This window comes from Nannospalax galili, unplaced genomic scaffold (genome assembly GCF_000622305.1).
Source record: "Nannospalax galili isolate Female #2095 unplaced genomic scaffold, S.galili_v1.0 scaffold32, whole genome shotgun sequence".
NCBI lineage: Eukaryota > Metazoa > Chordata > Mammalia > Rodentia > Spalacidae > Nannospalax > Nannospalax galili.
Window position 1 is genome coordinate 4,653,456 of NW_008335297.1, and position 23,901 is coordinate 4,677,356.

The 23,901-nt window shown below is 50.3% G+C and overlaps 1 protein-coding gene across 3 annotated transcripts in view; it reads right to left on the reverse strand.

The window, feature by feature from the left end:
• Positions 1-518: 518 nt before the first annotated feature.
• The window catches only part of Clec16a (C-type lectin domain containing 16A), a gene marked incomplete in the record, with an annotated part of 241,639 nt that continues 218,256 nt past the window's right edge, over positions 519-23,901 (reverse strand). The window contains 2 exon segments of one of the 3 annotated variants that reach the window (XM_017797361.2): positions 519-4,909; positions 14,976-15,131. In XM_017797361.2, coding sequence (XP_017652850.1) covers positions 4,554-4,909; positions 14,976-15,131 — 512 coding nt within the window. 3 annotated transcript variants of the gene reach the window in all.

A 23,901-nucleotide genomic window follows, 5' to 3' on the forward strand; every position in this document is an offset into this window, starting at 1 on the left:
GACAAGACCAAGATCAGAGGGGACCTGGTCCAGGCCACAAGCTGGCGAGTGGCATACCAGGAACACTTGCTACAGATTCCACTTACCACAGAAGAGATGGAAAGGAAGGAAAATGGAAATCCTCCAGGCTTCAGAGAGAGCTGTCTGTTAAGTGACTTGCCTTGGAGTTATGAGGACCTCCTGACTTCCATCTCCAGAGCCCATATATAAAAAAAAATACAGGCCTGGCCAGGTACATTTGTAATCCCAGAACAGGAGGACTAGAGACCAGCATATTTCCTAAGGCTCCCTGGTCAGCCTAGCTGAATCAGCAAGCTCCAGGCCTGTTAAGTGAGTTGCCTTGGAGTTATGAGGACCTCCTGACTTCCATCTCCAGAGCCCATATATAAAAAAAAAATACAGGCCTGGCCAGGTACATTTGTAATCCCAGAACAGGAGGACTAGAGACCAGCATATTTCCTAAGGCTCCCTGGTCAGCCTAGCTGAATCAGCAAGCTCCAGGCAAAGTGGGAGACCCTGCCTCAAAAATATCAAGATGGTGAGTGACTGAAGAATGACACTAGCTCTATATGCACACACCTACATTCATGCACACACACGTACATTCACTAAAAGTAAGCCACTGTGGCTGACTAGGAGTCTCCTGGCTCTATCTATCTCAAGGTCACTTTTCCCCTGAGCATCTTTCCAGTAAGTTCCTTTTCTAGATTGAAGCTATCAAAACATATGAATGCCATCCCCACCCCAAAGCAGGGTTGCTGTGGGGGTCAGCACCCTAGACATAGCCATGGCAATGCCCCATGACTGATATCTCCTGTGAGCCCAGACAGGGATAAGGGCTCTCAGCTGGGCACTGCAGGGGTGTCACTTACTAGGTCTGGGGGTATGTGCTTGTAGTTTTAGATTTGAGTTCCTGATAATTCCAACACTGATCCACGTCTGTCAGGTGCTACTTCCTCTCTTTCCTGTCCCAGTCTGGGGATGTGTGTCTCTGCCACATGGGTTTCAGATCAGGATGGACAGCACATAGGTCTGGGCACCTGTTTCCTCATGTGTGTGTAGGGGATGGTATGGGGCAAGCGCTGCCCCCTCAAAACCTGGGTCTCTCTACCGAGAAGGCCTGGCTCTTGGATTAGAGACCTGGGGTGGGCAGGGAGATAGCTGAGCTGCCACAAATCCTGTCCCCCAAGGCAACCTTCAACCTCCACCCCATGCATCCTTCTAGCAAGTTCCTTTCTAGACTGAAGCCATTTAGATATGTGAATGCTTCAGTCAAGGAGGGCCACAGGTGGGTCTTGGCCTATGCCCCAGTGGAGAGTGGGCTCCAACCCCACCCAAAGGTCCCCAGAGCATTCCTAGGTGCAGGACTCAAGGCGGATTTCCAACGAACTAAGACAACCTTAGGCCAGAAGAGGAAGTGGGCCTTGTTGGTTGCCCACATGGGGCTGGACCTCCTTTCTTCTGCAGACTCTGTGAGGTGTGTCTAGCTTCTTCTTTTGGGCTCTCTCTCAAGGTCCTGAGGGTCCCAGGAATTTCTGAGCCACGTTCAAGCCAGAGCATCAGAAGTCATGGAAGACCTGTGATCACACGTCCAGGGATTTCATGTTGGTACATGTCAGCATGTGCAGGAAGGTGACCACCCATGTGTCACCTGACTATCCTGGGTGGGGGCCCTCCATGACCTCCTGGTCCATGTAGCCATAATGCAGTAGCTTCCTGTCTCTGTCCTGACAGGCAGGGTGCACAGGTCTGTTCCACATGTGCAAAGCACAGGGCTTGGAGGAGCTGTATGCCCACCAGGTGAGGGAGGAGGGATAGGCCCAGGTTCACATACCCTGGTATGGATGGGCTGCACCCAGGAGCTGCCACAGCCTTAGAGCATCACCTGTCCACCAAGTTCCTGCACACCTTGGGGTGAGGGGCAGAGTTGGAGATGGCAGTGAGGGCCCCAGTCCCTGCATCCCACCCAAGCAGTGGTGACAGGAGAACAGCCACTGAGAACCTTGCCCTTGGCCAGAACACTACCTCCACCACAGTGCTGAGCAGCAGGCCACATTCCTGGTAGGTGTTTCTTCCTTTTATTGCCAAGTTTCAATTTACAAGGAAGTTGCAGCTTTCCTTTCTACTCTCAGATTCAGTCCCCAAGTGTGTAAGTCCTGCTGCCTTATAGTAGGTATTTCCCTCCGCCAGAGAGAAGCGCTGAGCTTCCCAGCCTTGCTCCCCTCTGTGACAGTCATTCACAGCTTTTGCTCAAAGGAGCAATATGTTTACTGTATCACCTAAGGAAGATCAGTACAATTTACCCATGCCTTATTTACAATAGTGCATTTCAGAGGACAGAGAAAGCCCGGATGTCCTTAGGAGGGCCGCTGTCACTTAGACCCTGGCAATGCAAGTGTTTGGGTGGCCAGGCCGGGCAGGGTGGTGGAGAGGGGAGTCTGCTCCAGGAATCCCTTGCTGTTCTGGTTCTGCTGCCACCTCTGCCATCTGGGGACCTTACCATGCCCAGTGTGACCTGAGAGAAGTGCCCTAAGCCTTCCAAGCCTCCAAATGCAAAAGGGATGTGCATGTGCCACTGTGATAGTTAAAGCTGAGGTTTGGGGTTCACAGAGGGAAGGGTAACCATGGAGCTAGCACTCTGCAGGGACTTGGGGGTGGGGCTAACGGTTTTAAAGGTTTATCTGGGATCCCAGGTCAAAGGCCATTGTCCAGCTATAGGCTTTTCTAGATCTGCCCTCCCTGTAATTGACCAAGCAATACCCAGGGCTTGACTATAGGAGCCCAGGAGGCCCTCTTCCCAGTGGCCATCACTCCCCTTCTCTTACCCTATTCTCCCTCCCTTTTCTGGGGCTCTACTGAGCCTCCTGGCTCATCTTTCCTTGCCAGGGCATTTGGGGCTTCTGCCTTGGCCTTCTCTATGGCAAAAATGACCTTGTAGCGGTGATGGTGACAGTTGGGCGGGTATGCCTACTGGAGGGATTTTAAGAACCAGAAAGGCCTGGCTACATAGGTAATATTCCCCTCCTGGGGGACCATTAGATACCATTGGGAAGCTAAGCACTGTGGTCTGCAGGGAAGCTGGCTGGACAGAGGTGGGAAGGACCTCTGATGGGCAGATAAAAAAATGTTGGCATGCCTCCCAAGGTTAACATTATAGCCAGCCTTTGGTGGACACTGATGCCATCTGTGACCACACCTGCAGGAAAGCCACAGGCGGCCTTGACATGGAGCTGTGAGTGGTTTTCCGAGGGCAGAGGAAGGCTGGGAGTTGAGAGGACACACTTGGCTTCTCACTGGCACATGCCCAGCCTGACTGGGAAGAGAAGTGGGGTTTCACATTGAGAGGTGTTGTGGTGATGGCAGTAGTGGAGAGGGAGGGACAGACTCAGGAACTCTTAGACCACCTGCCTTGCTGCCGGGCTCCTGGCTGGGCATCTGTATGCACAGTTGGCAGCAGGTGACTTCTGAGGATGGCTTCCTATGCCTTGAGTCCTTTGATTCCTGTCACAGCCTCTGGGACTGGGGCCTCCATGGTCCTAAATGGCTCTTTCTCAGATGCAGAGAGATGGTACTGTGTCTGTTGGAAGTTGTGCCTGCCTGGCATCAGAGACAGGTAAGGAACGTGTTCTGAACAGGGGGCAAAAAAGATGTCACCTAGGTTGCTTCATGGCACAGAAGCTTCTGACCGTCTTGTTCTGTGGGACCTGAGAGCATATGGATCTCATCTTTTTCTCAAAAATAATCTAAATGTTTGAGGAAGACACATTTATCATTCCACAAGCTTGCAGAGTTAGTAACAGAAGAATCATTTAGAAAAAAAGTGACACCCATAACCTTCAAACAAAATAGTTCAAAGGGGAATAAATCTGAGTAGCTCACATATTTTTAACATGACACCAAACCTTATGGTTGGATTTTTTTTTTTTTGGCTCTCCGCCCCCCAAAATAGTCACATTTTTTTGAGACAGGGTCTCCCTGTAGCTCCACCTGGCCTGGAACTCACTACGTAGACCAGGCTGGCCTTGATCTCACAGAGATCCACCTGCCTCTGCCTCCCTAGTGCTGGGATTAAAGGCATGGATCACCATGCCCGGCTTTAAACAGATGATTTTTAAATAAATCTTTCAATCTGTTGCCAAAACCAGAAATAAATAGCCCAAAGAGATGTTTATCTAGGTTTGCTTCCCTACAGATTTCTACCCAAAGTCACCTTCTCCACACCTGTGCACGCTGGGAGTGGAGACAGGGTAGCTGCCTGAATGGGGGTGCCGGTGGGTCCTGCCATGTGGGGCTGCTGGGCTTAGAGACAGGGGCCCGGTTCCCCAAGACGGTCCATGCTCTTCTTTGTACACAGTAAGCTGTCTCGAGGGATCCCAGCTTGCTCTGAGAAAGGTTAGCGCATAAGAGGAACTTGGATGGCTCATAGCTGTCTTGCAGGGACAGGTGGCAAGGAGTTTCCAGGGTCACCGTGGGTGCTCTTGATGTGTCTTGCTGTCAACTGCACTGGGTCCCTACCAGCGGGCCACAGACACAGGGAAACCCCTGGTGCTTGCTCAGTGTTCAGTGGGTACTGGAGGGTCTGCGTCTGAAGACTCATTATCTGGGGTCTCTGTGCCTACTGTGGTTGGTGTGGCAGGTTGGGGGATGCCAGCGAGGGTGCGAAGGCTGTGGGGGTCAACCGGGGGTACGATGGTCAGAGATTCGACACTCAGCGTGTCAGCAGTGTCCTCATAGAGGAGGGAGATGGTGGGCTGCTGGGCAGGGAGTAGGCTGGGGGACAGGTGCACGGTCTCCACTTCAGTGCCCCTGGCCAAGTTCTTGCTGGGCTTGGAGTTGGCATCAGTTTCATTCACAATCACCACCTGATCAGGAAGGTGAGGCCGAGGCTGTTCCGGAGCTGTGGGGACATCTGGGTGGGAAAGAAAAATGAGGGACATTTTTAGCTCTGGTGACACTGTGCTCAGCTGGTACCTGCCACTCCTGTCCTGAACTGAGGTGGGGAAGCTTGAGTAGACTGCTGGATTAGGGGCATGGTCTGGTTCTACCTACAACCTTTGGGGACTCAGAAACTGCTAAGTCTGGTGTTACTAAGGCCTGGGGAGCGTGAGTCAGGGTCAGGGCACCCCTGACTTGTGATGGCAGGGAAAAACCTTGTGAAAAAGCAACATGTGGATTCTGAAGGTAGGACCTGGCCTGGGCAGGCTTTGTGTGCAGGTGAGCCTGGACAGGCTGCCTGCTGATAGATACATAACTGGAAAGTAAATGGGCTGGGGTATACCTGCAATTCCAGGCCATCACAGAGGCTCCATTCAGAGATTTGCCATGGAACCCGGTGCAATAGTGAAAAGAAAAATTAGTACAACTTGCTAGTTTCTGAAACATTGGACTATGGTTTGCTTCTGCCTCTCCAAGCACTGAGTTAGCACCTACCAAGAGGATGCGCTTGCCTGGGTGGCTACTCCTCTAAGCTTCCCACCAGGGCTAAGAAGATTATCCACCAGCCTCCACCCAATGGAGTATTTTCAGAATGGAAGTTTTCAGTGCTTTTAAAAATCCTCTATTAGACTGTGGGCAGGTATATGATGACCATTTGCTTTCCAGTGGTGAGTTGGCGGGGAATACATGGAGCTCAGGGCATTAGCCCCCAGGACCGTAGAGGCTGAGCATCGGAGACCTTGAGAGAAAGTGTTGGCATCCTGCTTGGGCTGCAAGTTCTTACTAGTATGGATTTTGTGGTCAACCAGCTCTGGGAAGAAGGTGTCAACTACTCAGCTGTAGAGCTGTGTGAGGGTACTCAGGCCCCTGGGTGGAAGGGAGGTTGTTTTGTTTCAATGCGATTCCAGTTGAGATCATTTGTTTTCTTATTTAAGCCAAAATAAAATAGAAAAGGGAATTGACATACAGCAAAAGAATGGAAGAACAAAGAGCAAAATAAAACCAGGCAACATAAAGAATGGGTTGGCGCGTGGAGGAGCGCCCCAGGAGAAAGGAAAGTGCACCCTCACTCCGACTCCCAGTGAACACTTCCCTTCTTCCCGCCAGAGTCTGGGCTGTGAGTTCTGGAAGGGCCCAATAGCTTCTTGAAGCCTTTATTTTTATTATTTTTTACATTATTGGGGATGGAACCTCAGGTCTCAGACATGATGCCAGTTGAGTGTTTTATCTGAACTAATGCCCCAGCTAGGCCTCTCTTAAAAAAGAAAAAAAAGACAAAGAGAAAAAAAGAGAGAGCAAGGAAGCAAGAGGAGGTCTATAGAAAACCGCTCTGGGCCAGGTCCATGGTTAAGGGACCATGGGTGTCAATGATGTAAAAGGCAACGCAGGTGTGAGCTGAGCCCAGAAGTTCTGTGTCATGGCACTCGTCCATGCTGGTTTCTCAGGCTTTGAATTAACTTGATGCATTGTGACCTGGTGTGACCTTGTGCAAGCCACCTGGCCTGCTGTTGGCCAAGCTGACGGTGGCGTCTCCAAGCAGCGCTCAGCAGCCCAGTGACCTCCATGCAAGCTTCAAACAGGCTGAGCCCATCTGGGAACTCCCACACATGAGGCAGCTTGGAAGTGATTAACTCTGCCAGTGGCTGTCCTGCCATCTGGGGAGGGATGGGAGGTAGCGCTGTCTTCCTGGGCTCTCCCTTCTTTCCTGGCTCTCTAGGGGGGCTTTTGCTTATGAGAATAATCAGGGAGGCAGGAAGATTGTAGTCAAATCCATCAAAAACACAAATCAACAAACAATATCACATGCACAAAATTGCTTCCTTTAGGAAAAGAACAACTTTTTTGTTAAAAGGGCCATATTTTTCCCCTTTGAAGAATACTTTTAATAGGAAAAAAAAATTATGCTCTCTTGCCCCTCCCCCAAGCTAAGAATGACTTCCTGAATGTGGGCCATAAATTAGTTCAATGAAAGGGGGGAAAAAAGAGAAGTGTACAGGTTTCTCTAGGAAAAGTCATTCGCAAGGCTGCACTCAAGGCCTGAGCTGTAAAGGTCATTTTATTTGTTGGGCGCTTGGCATCTTTGGTCTGTTGGGTTTTGGGCCTGAAGGACAGTGACTAGGTCCAGGAAATGAGGGCTTTGGAGAAGGCTAACTTCCAGGCCATGGGTGGGGAGCCAGGGTCAAGGCTGGAATGGCACCTGTGCTTCTGTGAGGGCTGGACAGGCCTGTGGCCTCTTGCCTGTGAGGACACTTTGAAGTGTCCTGGCTGGCCTTCAGAAGTGAATCTTCAGCTTTGTAACACTAGCTCAAGTGCTGGCTTCTAGAAATGATATGGATTGGTTGTGCGTGTGCTGGCAAGGCAGGCAGTGCTGTGGGAAGATGGAAGGGCTCTGCGTAGAAAGCTGGGGCAAAGCTCAGAGGACCCGCTGGCAAACGGAAAAGAAGGCAAAGGACTCCTGCTCACAAGCACACTGCCAAAGCATGGACATGTCCGCAGCCATGGGAGAAATGTCCCAGGAGGGGTGGCAGTGGTGGCAGGCTCACCTCTCCTGGTGACATTTAGCATGAGTACTGCATGGGAAGGGTGAATGATGATGTCTATCACAGAGGTGACATTGGGCCATGGATGGTGACTGCATGTGCTGCTTAGCTTTGGCCAAGGCAAAGGAAAGAAGGAAACTAGGTTGCTTTTTATAAGCTTTCAGCTCTCCAGCCAATGGTGGGCTGAACCGTAGGGACCTGTGTGGACACATGGGACAGGGCCTCCAGCTCAGGGCTGACTCTGGGAGGCCACACTGAGCCTGATGCTGGACAGGACTCCAGGGACAATGACAGTGCTCTGGGTTGCACAGGAAGGACTGATCTGGGGCAGAGGGCTATGGGATGTGGCCTTCAGAGAGAGGAGGTCAGAAAGAGCAAGAGGTAGCTTCGGGGAAGCTGAGAAACTGAGATAGGGATGACTCTCTCACGGCCTAGTGCCCTGAGTTTGGGCCCAGCTTGCCTGCCTTGCTCATGCTGACCCTGTTGCATGTGGCAGGGATGTTGTGGGCCCATAGGGGATCCTGGAGTTGACCTGCCTGATTTGATTGTGCACGAGTTGCCGTGGCAGCTGCTGGTCGAAGCACTAAACCCAGTGGCCGCCGTGACTGTCGGCCTCCGACAGGCTGAACACTCGCCGGCGTCCTTTCCTGCCACTCTTGACTAGAGGGAAAACACAGCGACAGATCATAGAAAGCCTTTAACAATGGAACGGCGAAGGTGACGTGAAGAGAGGGACACAGAGCAGCGATGGACACTGAGCATCGACGAGAGTGAAGGGAGCAGGGTTATGCCTGGAGTGGGCTGGTATCCAGCTTGTATCTAGACTGCCAGCCCACTGTGCAGACAGGACATCCCCACGCTGCCCCCAGAATGAGCCAGGATCAGGAGATCTAAGAAAATAATTGTTCACTAATGCAACTTTTTTTTTTTTTTTTTTTTTTAGACAGGGTCTCGTGTCATCAAGGCTGGCCTCAAACCCTGCTCTGTAGCCAAGGATAACTGTGAACTGATTCTCTTGCCTCCACCTCCCAAGTACATGGAAAATAGGCATGTGCCAGGCCTGGTTTATGTGGTGGTTAGGATGGAACCCAGACTTTGTACATGCTAGGCAAGCACTCTACTGACTGAGCTGTAGCCCCAGCCCCTCACTCATGCAATTTAATATGGCCAGAGACAGAGAAAGTTCCATCCTGTTGGAAAGGGAAGATGTGGGTCGTTGATAAGCTCTGGTTGGTCAGAAAGCTCAGGAGACAAAAGGACAAAACTACCTATCAGTTTTACCTGGGACCCACCTTCCTTACAGCAGACAGAGGAGGGCAGGTGTGTGGTCTTGGAGGATTGGAAGCAAACCAGAGTAAACTAGGCAGAATTCTAACCTTATAGAGGGTGACATGGAGGGGCTGGCTCAAGTTCTGGGAAAATCCTGGATGCTGGAGGTGTCCTGACACTTCTCTTAGCCCCCTGGTGATGGTCAGGGGTGAGCTGACAACCCCCACCTTGGGAACCCAGAGAAGGAAATGTGGCCAAGTGGGTGTGCATCAGCTGGAACAGAAACACAAGGAATGGCTCATGGTGGGTGCAAGGTCATGTTTTCAGAGACAAACTGCAAGAACAGGGCTCAGAGTAATGCTGCAGAGGACAATGGGAACACGCCAGGAGCATGCCTAAATGCCATGGGATGAAGTACCAAGAATGGCCATAATGGTACACTTCATGATAGGTATATTTTGCCACTGATTAAAAAAAAAATACAGTGCAACAGAGAAAACTGGAGAAAAGACAGTGCCTTCTTCTCGGAGTGTCTGCCTTTGAAGGTTGCCTGGACTGGGCAACCAGGCTTCAATGAGGGTCAGGGTATGCGAAAGTCAAGGTGGGGTGCTCAAAGAGAGGGCACAGGGAAGAGGAGCACCTGGGGAGGGAGGTCACAGAGGTTGTAGACATTGAAAACACAGAAGCCAGCCCCTTCTTTTTTCTTGTCAGGCCAATGCTGGCTGCAGCACACAGCCCACCTTGACTAAAATGGCTAGTTATAAGGGCAGGCTGACCTTCACTCTGATATCATTTCAAATAAACCCTCTTCTGCTTTCCTCCTCAAAGAGGCTCCCCAAGAACCTGTGAAACCTAGCTCATCTGGACATCAGAAGTGCAAGGGGCTAAGGAGCTCAGGGTAGGTCACAGAGTCATATCTGAGGGGACAATTTTTCATCAGGATCTCATGTAGAAGCTGGGTGGGTGTCATATGCCTGTCATCCCAGCACTTGGAAGACTGAGGTAGGAGGAGTGCCAGTTCCAGGCTAGTCTGGGATATATGGCAAGACCTGTCGTCTCAAGAACAGAATTCCTCAGTGTCTGAGTGTGTACAGTTGGGTGTGACTGTGTGTGTGGCCATCTGCTTATGCTTGTGTGTGCACATGATCACATGGGTCATCATGAAGGGGCACAGGGTAATCTAGACAATCTCTAAAGCCTTCCTCCTGGTTCTGCATTTGGATCTAAAACAGGACTATTGTCTCCTTCTCATGTGGTTTCCTACAATTCAAAACCACAAAAGTTCAGGGAAAATGCTGTTTCCAACCTTGTTATTTTCTCACTAGGGAGCCTGTTAGGTTAGTTGTGCCACATAGGTGACATGGTACCTGGTCCCTGGATACAGAAATACATGGTGCCTAACTCTCCACTAAGACACTGGCCACTCCAAAGCACTTTCTTTAAAGTGTAGTAGAGTCTGATACCATGGCAAGGGCTGGTAGTCCCAGTACTCAGAGGCTGAGGCAGGAGAATCTTTTGAGCCCAGGAGTTCAAGGTCAGTCTGGTCAACATAGTGGGACTGATTTAAAAAAATAAAAAAATGAGATACTAGAAAGGGCAGTGGGCAAACAAACTGAGGTGCTGACGTAGGCTTCTTGAGTCTCCTTGGGTTCAGCTTGGAGAGGCAAAAGCTGACAGGGAACACAAAGCCCTTCACTCTCACTGTCTCTGGCTGGTTCCTTGGGTCATCTGGGATTCAGTGTGGGTGCTCCCTCAGTTTGAGGTATCTCCAGACTCCCAATATGAGTCCTTATTAAAGAGCTGCTTGAGATATGCACAGTGCTGTGTGGCATGGGAGGAGGTGCTGTTGGCACAGCACAGCAGTTGACCCCTCAGGGCACCATTTCTCTTTGCTGCCTCCTCCCTCACCTCTCCCCCTGTCTGTGCTGGACCTGGAGGTTCTAAAGCCATTTCTGGGCATGGAGACTGTTTCTCAAAGACAGATGACTCCCAAGTCTGTACTTGTAGGATTTGTAGGAAGGCCTTAGGGAGATGGGGAAAAGGATTCTACTCATTCCCAGCAAGACAGAGGGCTGGGCCCAGGTAGACTCATGTGCTACTCAAAGGCCCCTTCCTCAGGGACCCCTGGTTTGCAGTGCTCATTCCTTCACTATTGTCACTAGGAAAAGTCTTCTGTAGTGGGTCTGTGCTGGCCAGTGGAGCCCTTGCGTGGTACTCTCACTGTAGTTACAACTGTACATGTCTCTGTGGTATTTGATAGGCCTTGCCTGCCTCTGTTAATCTGTGAGATTCCTGCTTTGTAACTTGATATCTCTGATGTCTGTGCACAGTAGGGCCTCAGCACAAACCTGTTGCCTAAAAAAGGCAGGGAAGTACAGAGAGTTGTTGGATACCCAAGTCAAGGTGAGTAGATCCAGGGTGAGAGACAGCAAGGAGACAGAAGACAGAGGGTCCAGATGGTGAAGGGACCTCTTGGGTCAGGTCTCAAGCCTACCTAACCAAGAGGAACAACCTGCATTGTTGATGCCGGGGAGTCCAGGCTGAAGCCCCTATGAGAAGCTGAGCTGTCCAAACTGGGGATATACATGGGTCTCTTTCAAACCCAGGTGGGAAGTATAAGGTTGCCCTCGCTGGACAGAGTGGACATGCCTGATGGGCAGCTAACCCACCCCAGCATCAGAGGAGAATGTGGATGTCTGGGGTCTACTCTGCTGCTGTTTGGGGAGCCCATCAGGCTTTTGCCTGACTGGGGCCCACACAGCTCAGTTGTCTGTTGCCTGGAGCTATACCAGTCTCTAGATGTCAGTGAGGCTGTGGCTTTAGAGTTGGGCCCACTGGCAACTGTTTATGATGGAAGGACAGCAGCCTGTCATTTGTTACAGCCAGGATTCAAAGCTTGTCCTGGGTCCTTGGGAAACTCCTGGAAGTACCTGAGACTCAGGGGCCATTTCTGATAGATACTCTGCTGGGTTGTTTTAGATGACAGAGCAGGGCTCAGAAGTTGCTAAGGATTTATTCAAATTTGAGCTCTTCCACCTGCAAATGGCATCATGGTGGATAAGTTGTATACGACCTTTCAGAGCTATTGTGTTTCCAACTATCTGACAGACGTGGAGTGGGACAAGCCTCAGTGAGGACGTGTCTGTGCAGTGCACCTGAACATGGTGCCTAGCAGTAGGCTGGCATCTACTGGGACACTGTTCAGGGTGTACCCTGAGGTGGCCATGTGTGGGGCTGGGGCAGGAAGTCACACTGACCAATGGGTGTCCAGGCTGTGAGAACTACTAGAAGAGTATGTGAGTCACCATTAGCTCTCTAAACACGTTAGACTGATGCAATGCTCATCTGTACTTGTGGGGTTCAGTGTGCTACTCTGATACATGTACCCCATGTGTGGTGACTAAGTCAGGGTAATGTAAGTGCCAGTACTTCAGATACTCAAGTGTTTCTCTCTGTTCAGGAACATTCCAACTCTGCTCTTCTGGCTGTTTTGAAATTAACAGAGTTTACTGGGACCCAGAGCTGACCTACTGTGTTATGTGACTCTAGGCCTCAATCCTCCCACTTAGCTGTATTTTTGGGACCCATCTAGGCTTAATGATGTTCTTGTACAATCTGAGCACTCAGCACTAAAAAGCAGAGAAACAGAAAACTGGGCCTGTCTTTCACTAGCTGGACAACATCAATCATGTCTTTTTCCTGACTAGACACCTGACCTTGAAGTGTAGCTTTGGTGGCCATTAACTCCTGGAGTTTGCTATCCTGGCTTTTGGGGGCCTGGCAGTTGCTCTTGATACTGGGGAGCTAGCTGGTTTCTGGGAGACTTGGTAAACACATTGTCAGTAATGCTCCAAGTTAGCACTATACCCTCAAAAGCACTGAGGACAAGTGGCTCCCTGGCAAAGCCACAGCTGTTTGGGCTAAGCAGCAGGCAGTGAGGATGGATGGTATGGGGGAAGGCCCTTGGGTTACCAACTACCAGCTGGTCATGCAAGGGTGTTGCCTCTGGTTAACTGTGGCAGCCCTTGGTGGGTGGAATGTCTAGTCAGTAGGCTGTGCGGAGGCATTTTCTCTGATCCCTAAATACTGGGCCACCACTTAGAGTCAATTTGTTAAATTCAGCTACTGGCAAGAGGGGCTCCCATTCCTTCCTCTGTCTTTGGCTCTCCTCTAGCACAGTCTGATAGGGCACCAGGCAGGGTCAGAGCCATGTGGTTAGGCCCATCCTTTAGGGAACAAAACACATGCTTGGTTTTGGATAGAAGGGGTATCCTGGAAGTATGGCATTGAAGCAGAGGGGCTCATGAACTCCAGTGCTCTCCTCCCAGGATCAACAGCTATATCTCAGGTAGTTGTTCCCTGCTCCCAGAATGAGGCATATTCCCGGCCAGGTCAGTTTCTCTTCAGGAGGTGAGCTATGTTGGAGTAGGCAGAGGTGGATGGGTAGTCAGGCTTGGGCTTTTACTGTCATGTCACATAAAAAATGGGGCCTCTGTTCTCGCCAGGGACACAGCAAATGGGAACAGACACCTAGGAGGGCCTGACTATCACTTATCCATGGAACTGCCTGGTCACCTGACAACTGGGCTAATGGCCCCTGGATTTGTGAGAAGAGATGACATGCTCTTGGCACTGAGGACGGGGATAGTAAGGCTGAGGAAGGCCAAGGCAGAGGGAGCCAGCACACACCACAGGGTTGATTTAAACAGCATAGGGCTTTGCTGGTTTCAGTTTTAGGCCTGAACTGTGTGGTCACCTGCTCACTTGGCTGTTGGCTCTGTCTCCTTCAAAACAGAAGAAAGGTGCCCACAGCCTTCCATCCCAGGAGCCCTGGTAAACAGGAGTCTCTGGGTTCATACACATACAGAAATGTGTGTGTGCAGTGGAAGGTATGTGCACAGTATATGAATGTACAACTTTGCATGCCTGTCCTGGAGCAAGGCAAAACCAAGATGGGTGGGTCCCAAGTGCTTTTATTTGCTTTGAAGGATGCTCAGTATGAATTTCCCAGCTGTGATCCTGGGAGTAACATGGAAACTGCTTGGATCTGTAGCTAACCTTCAACTGAGTTCAAAAGTCACTTTTCTCAGACTGGGGCTGGGAGAAGAGCTGGCAGCTGGAAGAGGTTCCAGTGAGGTGGCCTGAGGGTGACCTTTCTACTGAGGCCTTACAGGACTAACAGGTGTGTGGGGGAGCACAGGTGGGGTCTCCTGGACCACAGACAATGGTGCCAGGGGTCTTAACCCTCTGCTGTGAAGACAAAAGCTGAAAACATGGATGAGTAAAGTGCAACACCCAGGAAGATGCTTGCCCCAGTGCTAAGGGGATGGCATCATGGCCTAAGTCTGATGTGTCTCTCCCCACGATCCCTTATTCTAAAACTAAACAGGTGGGGGGACAGGTGCCCAGAGGAATGATGGGCAGGGCTCTGTTAGGACCTTGGAGAACAGAAAAGGGCAGGGAGGGGGTACAGGCTAGAGATGCAGGGACCCTGCAGAGCACGGAGGCAGAGCTGCTTGGTGTGAAGCACTGCACTGGCTAGAGTCACTGGGCTCATACCTATTCTAGCCCTGCCTCTCTGGCTATACTTTGGACTGTGCTGCTCTGGAACCAAGCCTGATGTCTCTCTCCCCAGGATCTGATGCAGTGCAGCCAGACAGTTATGTACAAGCCGTTCCTGACAGTTCTGGGCAAGGAAGGTGGGGTGTGGGGGTGGCATTTTAGTTTTTATGGACTCCGTGTTGCCTTTGAACTAATGTGTATTAAAGGGCATCAAGATGCAATCCCACCTCATCCTGACCAATTCCCAAAGGGTGGCAGGGCTTGCCCCTATTGAGATTTCTGGGCTGTACAAACATTGAAAAGGAAACCGGTTTGTTCTGGGACAATTAGCAGGGACATCTTCTCTCAGGGTTCACAGTCAACTCTGGGGGACCCCTCTTGATGACAATGATGATGTAGGGATGACGACACGCTGCTTGGATTGGGCCTGGCTGGTATCCATCCTCTATAGCTCTATGATCAAGGAAGTCCTGTAGCAAACCAGCTGAGATAGGTGCTAACCCAGCTGATGGATGATGCCATCTTATTCACTCACAAAGAACACAGAACACTCTTGAGTAACAGTGTCCTCCAGATACCATGATGAGGAGCTGTAGGTAAGAGGTCATGGCAGAGGCAAGGGGCCACAGGATTTCCCAAAGGCCCCCTCCCAAGTCCCATGGTCAATACCTGCTGGGCTCTGGGCTGCAGAGGGTGTGGAGGAAGAGCCTGAGTCGCAGTGGCTGGTGGTCCCGCTGCAGCTGGGGCTCCCACTGGCAGATGGTGGTGACGGTGACGATAAGGAAGGTGAGCTGTGTTGGTTTATGCACTGGGCCACAGCGAAGCCTGCAAGACAGCAGTGTGTAATGTGATCAAGTGGAAGATGGAAGGCCTGGGAGGAGGGGCACCACCCTCATGCTGGGTCTGAGACATTGTGGGGCCAGCTTCCACCTCAGAGGTAGCATGGGGTTCTGGGGGGGGGGTCAATGTCAAGGTGACAATGCTGATCTCAGCTCCCTGTGAGTCTTGACCTGTTTTCTGGAATGAGCTGACCTTGATGGTCAGGGGCTAAGTGGGTATGTGTGAAGTTGTTTCAAGGGACTGGCTGCCAGCCATCCCACCAGAGCAGGACTGTGGACCATAAATCTGGGTGCTCATTGCTGCCATAGTAATGGGTAGCTGTGCCTCAGGGCTCCTGTCAAACGAGCATCCTTTGACTGATCTTTGGGTCTCACTCTGCCAAAAGGAAGGCATCAAGCCCAAGCTGTGAGGTTTCAGGAGACAGGAGAGCCCTGACTCTCCTTGCCAGAGCCCTGCTCTGCTTTTGCAGTTCTGGGAGGTCAGGTTCAGGAACAATGAGAGCTCTACTGAAGACCTACTCGTGACAGTCTCTAACAGTTACTCTAGAGCTACTCAGGGACTTAGAGGGTCTGTAGTATGTGGCCACTCAACATGGGGAGGGAGTGAGGCCCTGGTCTTAGACATACTTGGCTCTGGATGGTAAAGCCTGCTTCCTAGTAGCAGGTGTGTAAGTGGCAACTACGGTCTCTGAATCTGTTTCTGGTTGCCCACTCTCCTGGGCCCAGTCAGGAGGTGGGGAGTGAGACTTCCTAGCAGGCCCTAGCACAGGTGGGGCACAAGGCAGGTGCCCATCTAAAGTACTATTTATACACCCAGCTCAGTGGTATACACCTTTAATCCCAGCCCTTGGGAGGCAGAGGTAGGTGGATTTCTGTGAGATTAAGGCCACTCTGGTCTACATACTGAATTCCAGGTGGGCTGGGACTAGGGAGACCCTGTCAAAAAAAGAAGCTCAGCCAACTGGCCTTCCCAGGAGCTTCACCCCAGGACTCATGTTTCCCAAAGACCAGGGCTTCTGTTTTGACATTTGCTTCCAAAGGGCTGGGCCATCTGACTTTATTCTCTGAATACATGAAAACTCCCAAATGCTTCCACAATTCCACAAGTCCACGTGGTTCCTGCTTGAGCACCAGAAGCTGGGCAGGACCCATGATGACTGATGGTGCTCTGGACCACAATGTCTCTGTTTTCTCATTCAGAGCTGTACCAAGGTGAGACAGGGTCAGCAGAAAGGGGACCCCTGCCACTTCTGGCCAACTCCTAGTGAGCACACTCACCACAGCTGGCCCTTACCCTACTCCCCTGTACTGCCAGGATCCTGAGGCCCAGCTCCCAATAACACTTCCTCCAGGAGGCCCTCAAGGCCCAGCCTCACTTTTGCAGAACACAGGAAGGTGGCAGGTGTTGAGAAGGAACTAGCAAAGTATGGCTGAATGCTGCTTATATTGTAAGTGTGATGGTAAATCCGACTAGATTTGGAATCACTGTGGAAATACACCACTGAGTGTGTCTGTGAGGGCATTTCCAGGGAGGTTTAATTGAGGGAGGAAGACCCACTCTGAACATGGGTAGCACTATTCCATGGACTGGGGTCCCAGACTGAATAAAAGGGAGAAAAATAACCCTTGGCCTTGGATTGGAACAGTGAGCCCAGCCCAAGGCAGAACAGAGAATGGAGCAGGCTCTGGTCCTATGGAAGCTTACTGGTCAGTCAGAGCCCAGGTAAATCTCTTGAGCCTCCCTCACCACCTTCCCCTCATCAATAGACAGAATCCCTTGCTCTGTACATTCCTTTCCCCAAGGACTCAGTGTGCCCTTGCACTTGGACAAGAAGTGGTTATTTATATGAATGTTTGTGAAGCACTACTGTTGTCTACTGCTCAGTCAGGGGCTTGTTGATATATTGCATCATGGCAATGACAGGTGGGTGTGACCTGGTGGGCAGCATGCCTCTGAGCATGGCAGGCAATCTCAAGCATGAAGTCTTTTGGTAGAGGGTGCTTCCTGGCCTGTCTACCGACTACAGCAGATGGCTGTTTAGAGAGGTAATGGCAGGATCACTGTCCCTGGAGACCCTGGGAAGCAGCCCTGTGTGGTCAGCTGTGTGTGGCAGGAGAGTCCAGCAGAGGAAACACAGCAAACACCCAGCAGATCCTCAACACTGCTTAGGAGAATTCCATGGGGATAACCAGCCAGTGGCAGAGTAAGTTTTATAGCTGCTTACTTCTTAATCAGTGGTAAACCCCTGAGTTTGTAAGTCATTTGCTTGCCTTGGAAATGAATTACCCTATAACAAATCAAAATGTCAGGGAACTTTTCTCAAGCTGTTGGTTTAATACATGCACAAACACAGGGCAGACTGAATGTTGGGACATGGTTGGGACTGAGACTTATGTGCTCCTGAATGGATGAATGAAAAGGCTGTGTGACTCACAGGGTGTCATGGCACACACCTTTAATCCCAGCACTTGGGAGGCAGAGGCAGGTGGATCTCTGTGAGTTCAAGGCCAGCCTGGTCCACATAGAAAGAAAAAGAAAAGGTGATGACTTCCAGGGGAGAGGGTCTCTGAAGTTATAGGTCTTCTGTCACCCTGATACATCTGGAGTGAGTCAGGGTACTAATGTTATTTCCTGAGGGGTAAGACTGTAGGTCAGTGGTAGAGTACTTGCCTAGCTTGCACAAGGCCCTGGGTTCCATCTCCAGCATGGCCAAAGAGAAAAAAGAAAATTAGACAAAGGAAAGTGCTTTCATTTGGAGAACTGGTCAGCATCTGAAGACTGATAATAAAATTCCCTCTCCTGCTGCTGCTAAAATCTCACTTCCTTCCTCTTCACTCTCCCTCAGCTATGCAGTTTCCAGGGGCTCTCTCTCACACTGACTTGCCACATTGGGGGGGGTGGGTTGGGTGAATCCTGGAGAGAACTGCAGATGAGTGTCATGGCTGAGCCTCTGGTGTTGGGGTTCTTGCTTCATCCTGGCAAGGCAGTTCCAGATGTGCTGACTTTGGTGGAGGTGCCAGAGGCCTCCTAGGCCTGTGTCAACCCACACAGACTGCCAACTCCTTACAGACACACAGATAAACAGATCACAAGATGGTTAACAGGCACACGGGTTCCCTGGGGTCTTCTCTGCTGATGACGACTTGGCTCATCCTGGGTATGTCTCAAGAACAGCCTGTGGATGTGTACCAAAGGTTGCAGGGACTGGTAAGTTTTTCGACCCCGTCTGAGTCTAGGAACCCATACTGTGGAAGTCACTGTGTATGTGTTGGGGGGATCCATGTGTTGATCATAGGGTGTGGCAATGGGGACAGTTAAGACATTGATATGTCTAGTGTGGGGGAGGGGGGATGGTCAATGAATTCTGATAAGCCAGGTAATGAATGAAAGCCACCCAAGAGAAAAGGCTGGCAGAGAGCAAGAGTAAGTGTCCAAGATGTGAGAAGGGAGGAAAGGGTAGCAAGAGTATGTCCATATACTCCTACGAGGAAAATTCAAGCTCTCCTTCAGCCCTTGTCCAGAGCAAAGATGCAGGGGCTGAGGCTGTGAGAGAAACAAAAAGGGTTCATAGTGGACTTTCTTTGCTGTTTGTTGGGCTTGTCTGAATTTTCTAAACTTTTTACCATGAATATTCTTACTATTTTGAGACAGGGTCTCATGTACCTCAGGCTGGCTTCAAACTATGTAGCTGAAGACATCGTGGACTTCTGATCCTCTGGCCTCTACCTCTGAGCGCTGGGATTACAGGCATGTCCTACCATGTCTGATTTATGCAGTGCTGGGATTGAACGCAGGGCTTTGAGCACACTAGACAGGCTTTGAGCACACTAGACAAGCACGCTCCATCTCCAGGCCCTATGAATATTATTTTAAATCAGAAGAGGATGAAGGGGGAAAACATAGGCTGCCTGGGAGTTGGGCAAGCTCAGGTCCAGCCCAATTGGATGCCAAGATCATCTCTAAGATCTACTCTGGCCTCCCAGGCTCCTTCCCTGGGATTGGGACTCCTCAGGACCTTGACAAACTTCCCCAGAGTTGGGTGGGGCATGACCTTCCAGAGCAGGTGAACCCATGCCAATATCAAGACATGTTCCCTTGCTTTCCAGGAGCCAGAGTCTTCCTCTGACCCCTCTGCCCTGATTCTGGGAATGTGAACTAATGAACAGCTCTCCGGTATTTGTAAAGAATAAAATTACTACAGAAAGGTCAGCTTTCTATTTTAGGCCTGATGACAGACAGAATACTGGGCATAGAGTCAGAACCCCAGTTCAAGTCCAAGTTCTGCCCACTCTGGCTTTGAGACTTCAGATGAGTCCCCCCTGTCTTCTGTTTACTTCTGCACTTTTAGCTCTCACTTTTGATAACCAAGTTACCACATGATTCCATAGCCAGAGCTGGTGATAGGGCCTGGGGCCTGTAGGGGTGTTAACTAGCTTACACCTTGTCTGTGTTTGTTTGCTGCAGTACTGCTTCCCACAAAAATCCCCATGTTCCTTTCTTATAAGAAAAGATCTGGCATGACAGGAACTTGTCCCCTTGCAGCTAGAACTGAATTCCTCTGACCTGAATGTGTTATGGCATTCAATTTCACCCCTATTCCCATTCTTAGATTCCTGGTCAAATTCACAGATTTGGGGAGTTCTAACCAAAGAAGACACTCCAAACCAGGTCCTTCATCAGATCCCAGACCCATTAGGTGGAAACGGATCCACTCTGTTCCAGCAGCCCAGGCTGGCCTCCAGACCTTGGGAAACGGCACTTGCTTTTTGCATTTGCTGGGCCATCCCCACAGACTGGAATTCCCTTTTGCCTCTTTTCTGACAGGTCCCTCCCCAATCCTTCAGGGCTAATGTGTTAGGTGCCAACTTGGGAAGAAGTTTCTGCAGCAGGGAAAGAGGGTTCTCTCTCTCTCTCTCTCTCTCTCTCTTTCTCTCTCTCTCTCTCTCTCTCCCTCTCTCCCTCTCTCTTGACTGCAAAGATGCCTAGGTATTTTGTGCAACCGTTATGACTTCAGCAGCTAGCACCTGATATCCTATGGGCCCAGGGGGTTCTGGATGAATTTCTGATATTGCTAGCTGTTTCTTAATATCCATTTTCCTTCCATCTGCAGATGAAGAACCTGGCTACCAGGTATGGCCATGCAACTGGGTCATGGTCATTGATACAGACATTGAAGAGGCATGTGAGATTTCCAAGAAGGCTCTCCAACAGGAAAGGAGGTGCATCTTCTATTCTGCTTCTTGGAACATGGATGCGATGGCCAGAAACCGAGGAGCCATCCTAGATTGTGAGGGGGAACTGAATGTGAGGGGAGGAAGAACACTGATCAAGGAAGAGCTCAGGTCCCTCCTGCTTCCTATAGCCCTGGCTTACCCATATTAGTGATGCTTTCACCAGAGAGCAACAGGGACTTCTCTTTTGTCTTTTTCATGTAGTTGAAGCTAATATTACCCAACACAGATGTGGGGAAAGCTTTGTTAAGGCAGGATATGGGCTGAGTTCCTGGGTCACAAATGATGGGCTGGCTCTGAACTTCTGATAGGGATAAAGCTCCTGAGCCTGCTTGGGGAGGGATCTGGGAATGGTGGGCTGAAAGGAAGAGGGGAGGGGCCAGGTAACTCTGCCTATGAACTCAAATCTTTAGGAAATACTTTCTTCCTTCCATATTGCAAGTGGAGTTTTTGGTAGAATCCAGTAAAGGGACTTAGTTTCTCTCTGAGCTCACACCAGACCTCAGAGATTATAGAAGAGGACTAAAACCTTGAAACTGAGGGCTGCAAGAGACTGCACGGTACGTAGGTTGGAAATCTAGGGGCAGGTGTGGGTGAGCTGGAAGTGTGCTAATCCTCCAAGAAAGTAGAGGCCATTGGCCTCTGTGACTTGCCCAGATCTGTGCCCTTTGGGTACTTGACTAAAATGTAACTGTCTCAGGTTAATAAACATTTACCCTTTGGAAGATGTGAAAATGGCTTGAGCCTATACAGGGGGATTCCACAGGGACCTCTCAGAAGATGAAGTGCAAGGGCCTGTTTGGCTCAGGAGTCACTTTAAGGATCCCCTATTCTATGCAGCATAGGCCTGCACCCCACAGATTTCTAGGGGCTCAGTTCTCCTAGGATCACCTCTACCCTTACCCCTAGACCTCCCAGGGCTCACTGCTCCAAGGGTAGATTTGTGCTGCTTCCTTTTTTTTTTTTCTTTTTTTTCGGTCTTTTTGAGACAGGGTCTCCCTGTAGCCCCAGCCATCCTGGAACTCACTATATAGACCAGATTCCTTTTTTAAAACCAAAGCCCAACCTCAGAGAGACAAACCTTGAAGGCCTTTAACAAAATCAGCTGGTGCCAGGCCAACATCAGGGTGCATACCAAGTCAAAGTGACAAGAGGGAGACTTCCAACCATGGCACACTGATGTCACCATTTAGTTTGGAGCTTCCCAGGAATCCTAGCTTGGGGAAAAACCATACCACACTGTGGAGCTCCTGGGACCTACCATTTACCCCAGAGGCCTATGCCCCTGAATCTCTTTTAGGGCACGTCCCTGAAAGCAGCTTCAGAGAAGACTCAAATGCCTGCCTGTAGACGGTGTCTCATTCTGCGAAGATGCCACCACTCAGTGGCCTTTGTCAAACTTTCTTTTCTAAGCAGTGAAACTCTGATTCGTATGAGAGTTTAAAAAAGGAACTGCTCTGGCTGGTGCACAGCCTTGCTAGGGACGGGCTTCCCTGCCTTTTTCCAGACTCTTCTGTGGATCCCACTGGTAGAAATCACACACCCCACAAGGCTAACTGGTAAGGCAAGTGAAGGAGGAGGATGGAGAAGAGCTCAAAGGCTCTGTGATGTCAACTGGCTCTCCCTATTCCAGAGAGACATGGAGGCTGAACAGTCCTTCTCTTCTGTCAAGAAAATGTGTTGAGGTAACCTCTGGGACCTAGGATGGTAGGGAGCTGTCAGGGGCTGGGAAGACAGGGGCTAACAGGCCCCTATGGATCTGAGACTACAATCTGCTTTCAGTTCTTCAAAAGAAGCTGGATATCTGGATTTATATGTAAAACCTCTGAATTTTAAAGATGTGGAAATTATTAACTCTAATACTTTTCCTTCCTTCTCTCCCTTTCTTCCCCCTTCCCTCTCCCCTCATTCTCTTCCCCCTCTTCTTCTTTGCAACAGAATCTTTCAGGCTGGCCTTTAAATTGCTATATTGCCCAAGATGACCTTGAATTCTGATCCTCTTGCCTCTACCTCCTGAGTGGTGAGATTACAGGCATGTACCATCTTGTTTGGCTTATGTGGACCTGGGGATGGACCCAGAGCTTTAGCATACTACATACCAAGCTACACCCTCTGGTCATCAAGAAGAGGACTAAACAAGTGGAGCCAAAGCCAGCTTGCCTCCTATCCATGAACAAGTTCTATGCTGTGCTGTGCTGTGTTGGGTAGCTCCATCCTGAGCCCGGGATGTTACCTGTGGAGATTCCCTGTGGGAGCTCCTGTGATGAGTGATGTATGAGTCTGGAGCACAGCTAAGAGAGCTCAGCCTGGAACAGAGGTGCTGCACATGAGCTGCCATCCAGTGAGCTTGGGGAGGGGGTGGAGTGGGGAGAGAAGCTCTAAGATCTGCTGCAGCGACGGCTGCCTGCCTTCCCAAGAGCCAGGATACCCTGCAGCTCCAGATAAGAAATCACAGTAAATAAGGCCGCTGAGAGCTGAGTGGGCAGAGGCCACTCAGGCGCCTTCGCTGGAATGGGGAGCATGGGCCAACGTTCACAGGCTTGCCTTTCATTAGTAAACTTAATCGGAGGCCAGGTTCCTGGCCAGGCAGCATTCCTATTTTCTCACCATGCACTGAGATGCTGGGAAACAGTAAAAATCAATCAGCCCTGTGACCTCACTCCTCTCTCACTGGCTCCTTCCTCAGTTCTGCCCTTTTACCTCTGCTGCAGTCTGCCAGGTCCCTTGGGTGAGGGGGGTAGAGATATGACAGAGTCTAAGACTTCAGCCTGCTTGTGGCTATGGACCAACGCTGCTTACAAGGTCTAGGGTGACATGGAACTTTCTCATCCATGTGTCTGATCCAAGGTATCTCTGGAGCTTACTCTTGGGCAAGATGACAGCAATGACCAAGGGTAGAATGTGGGAAGACTAGAAGCTAAGCAGGGAGCCATGGAGGAAAAGCTACTATAGGGAGATGCCAATAACACTGTTACAAAATCCTACAAGAGAGCCTAGTGAGATAGCTCATGGATAAAAGTGTAAGGTATGTGCTATACAAGCATGAGGACCTGAGTTCAAATCCCTAGTGTCCACATACAAATCCAGTCATGGCTGTGCATTTGCCTATACCCCCAATGTTATATGGGGAGGCGGAGACAGGAGGATATTGGGGTTTACTGGTCGACAGCCTAACTCTAGGCTCAGTGAGACAGCCTGTCTCAAGGAAATAAGGCAGAGAGTGGTAAAGCAAGGACACCCAGCATTTGCCTCTATGCATGTACCCCCCCACATGTGCACATACATCACCCACACAAAAAATAAAATTAAAATAGGGGGCTGGAGAGATGGCTTCTTAGTTCAGAGCACTTGCTACTCTTTCAGAGAACCTAGCATAGCATCCATGTCTATTGGCTTATAACTGCCTATAACTCCAACTTTAGAAGATCTGGTGTCCTCTTCTGGCCTCCATGCATGTGTATACATGGTGTATATTCACACATACAGAGAGAGAGAGAGAGAGAGAGAGAGAGAGAGAGAGAGAG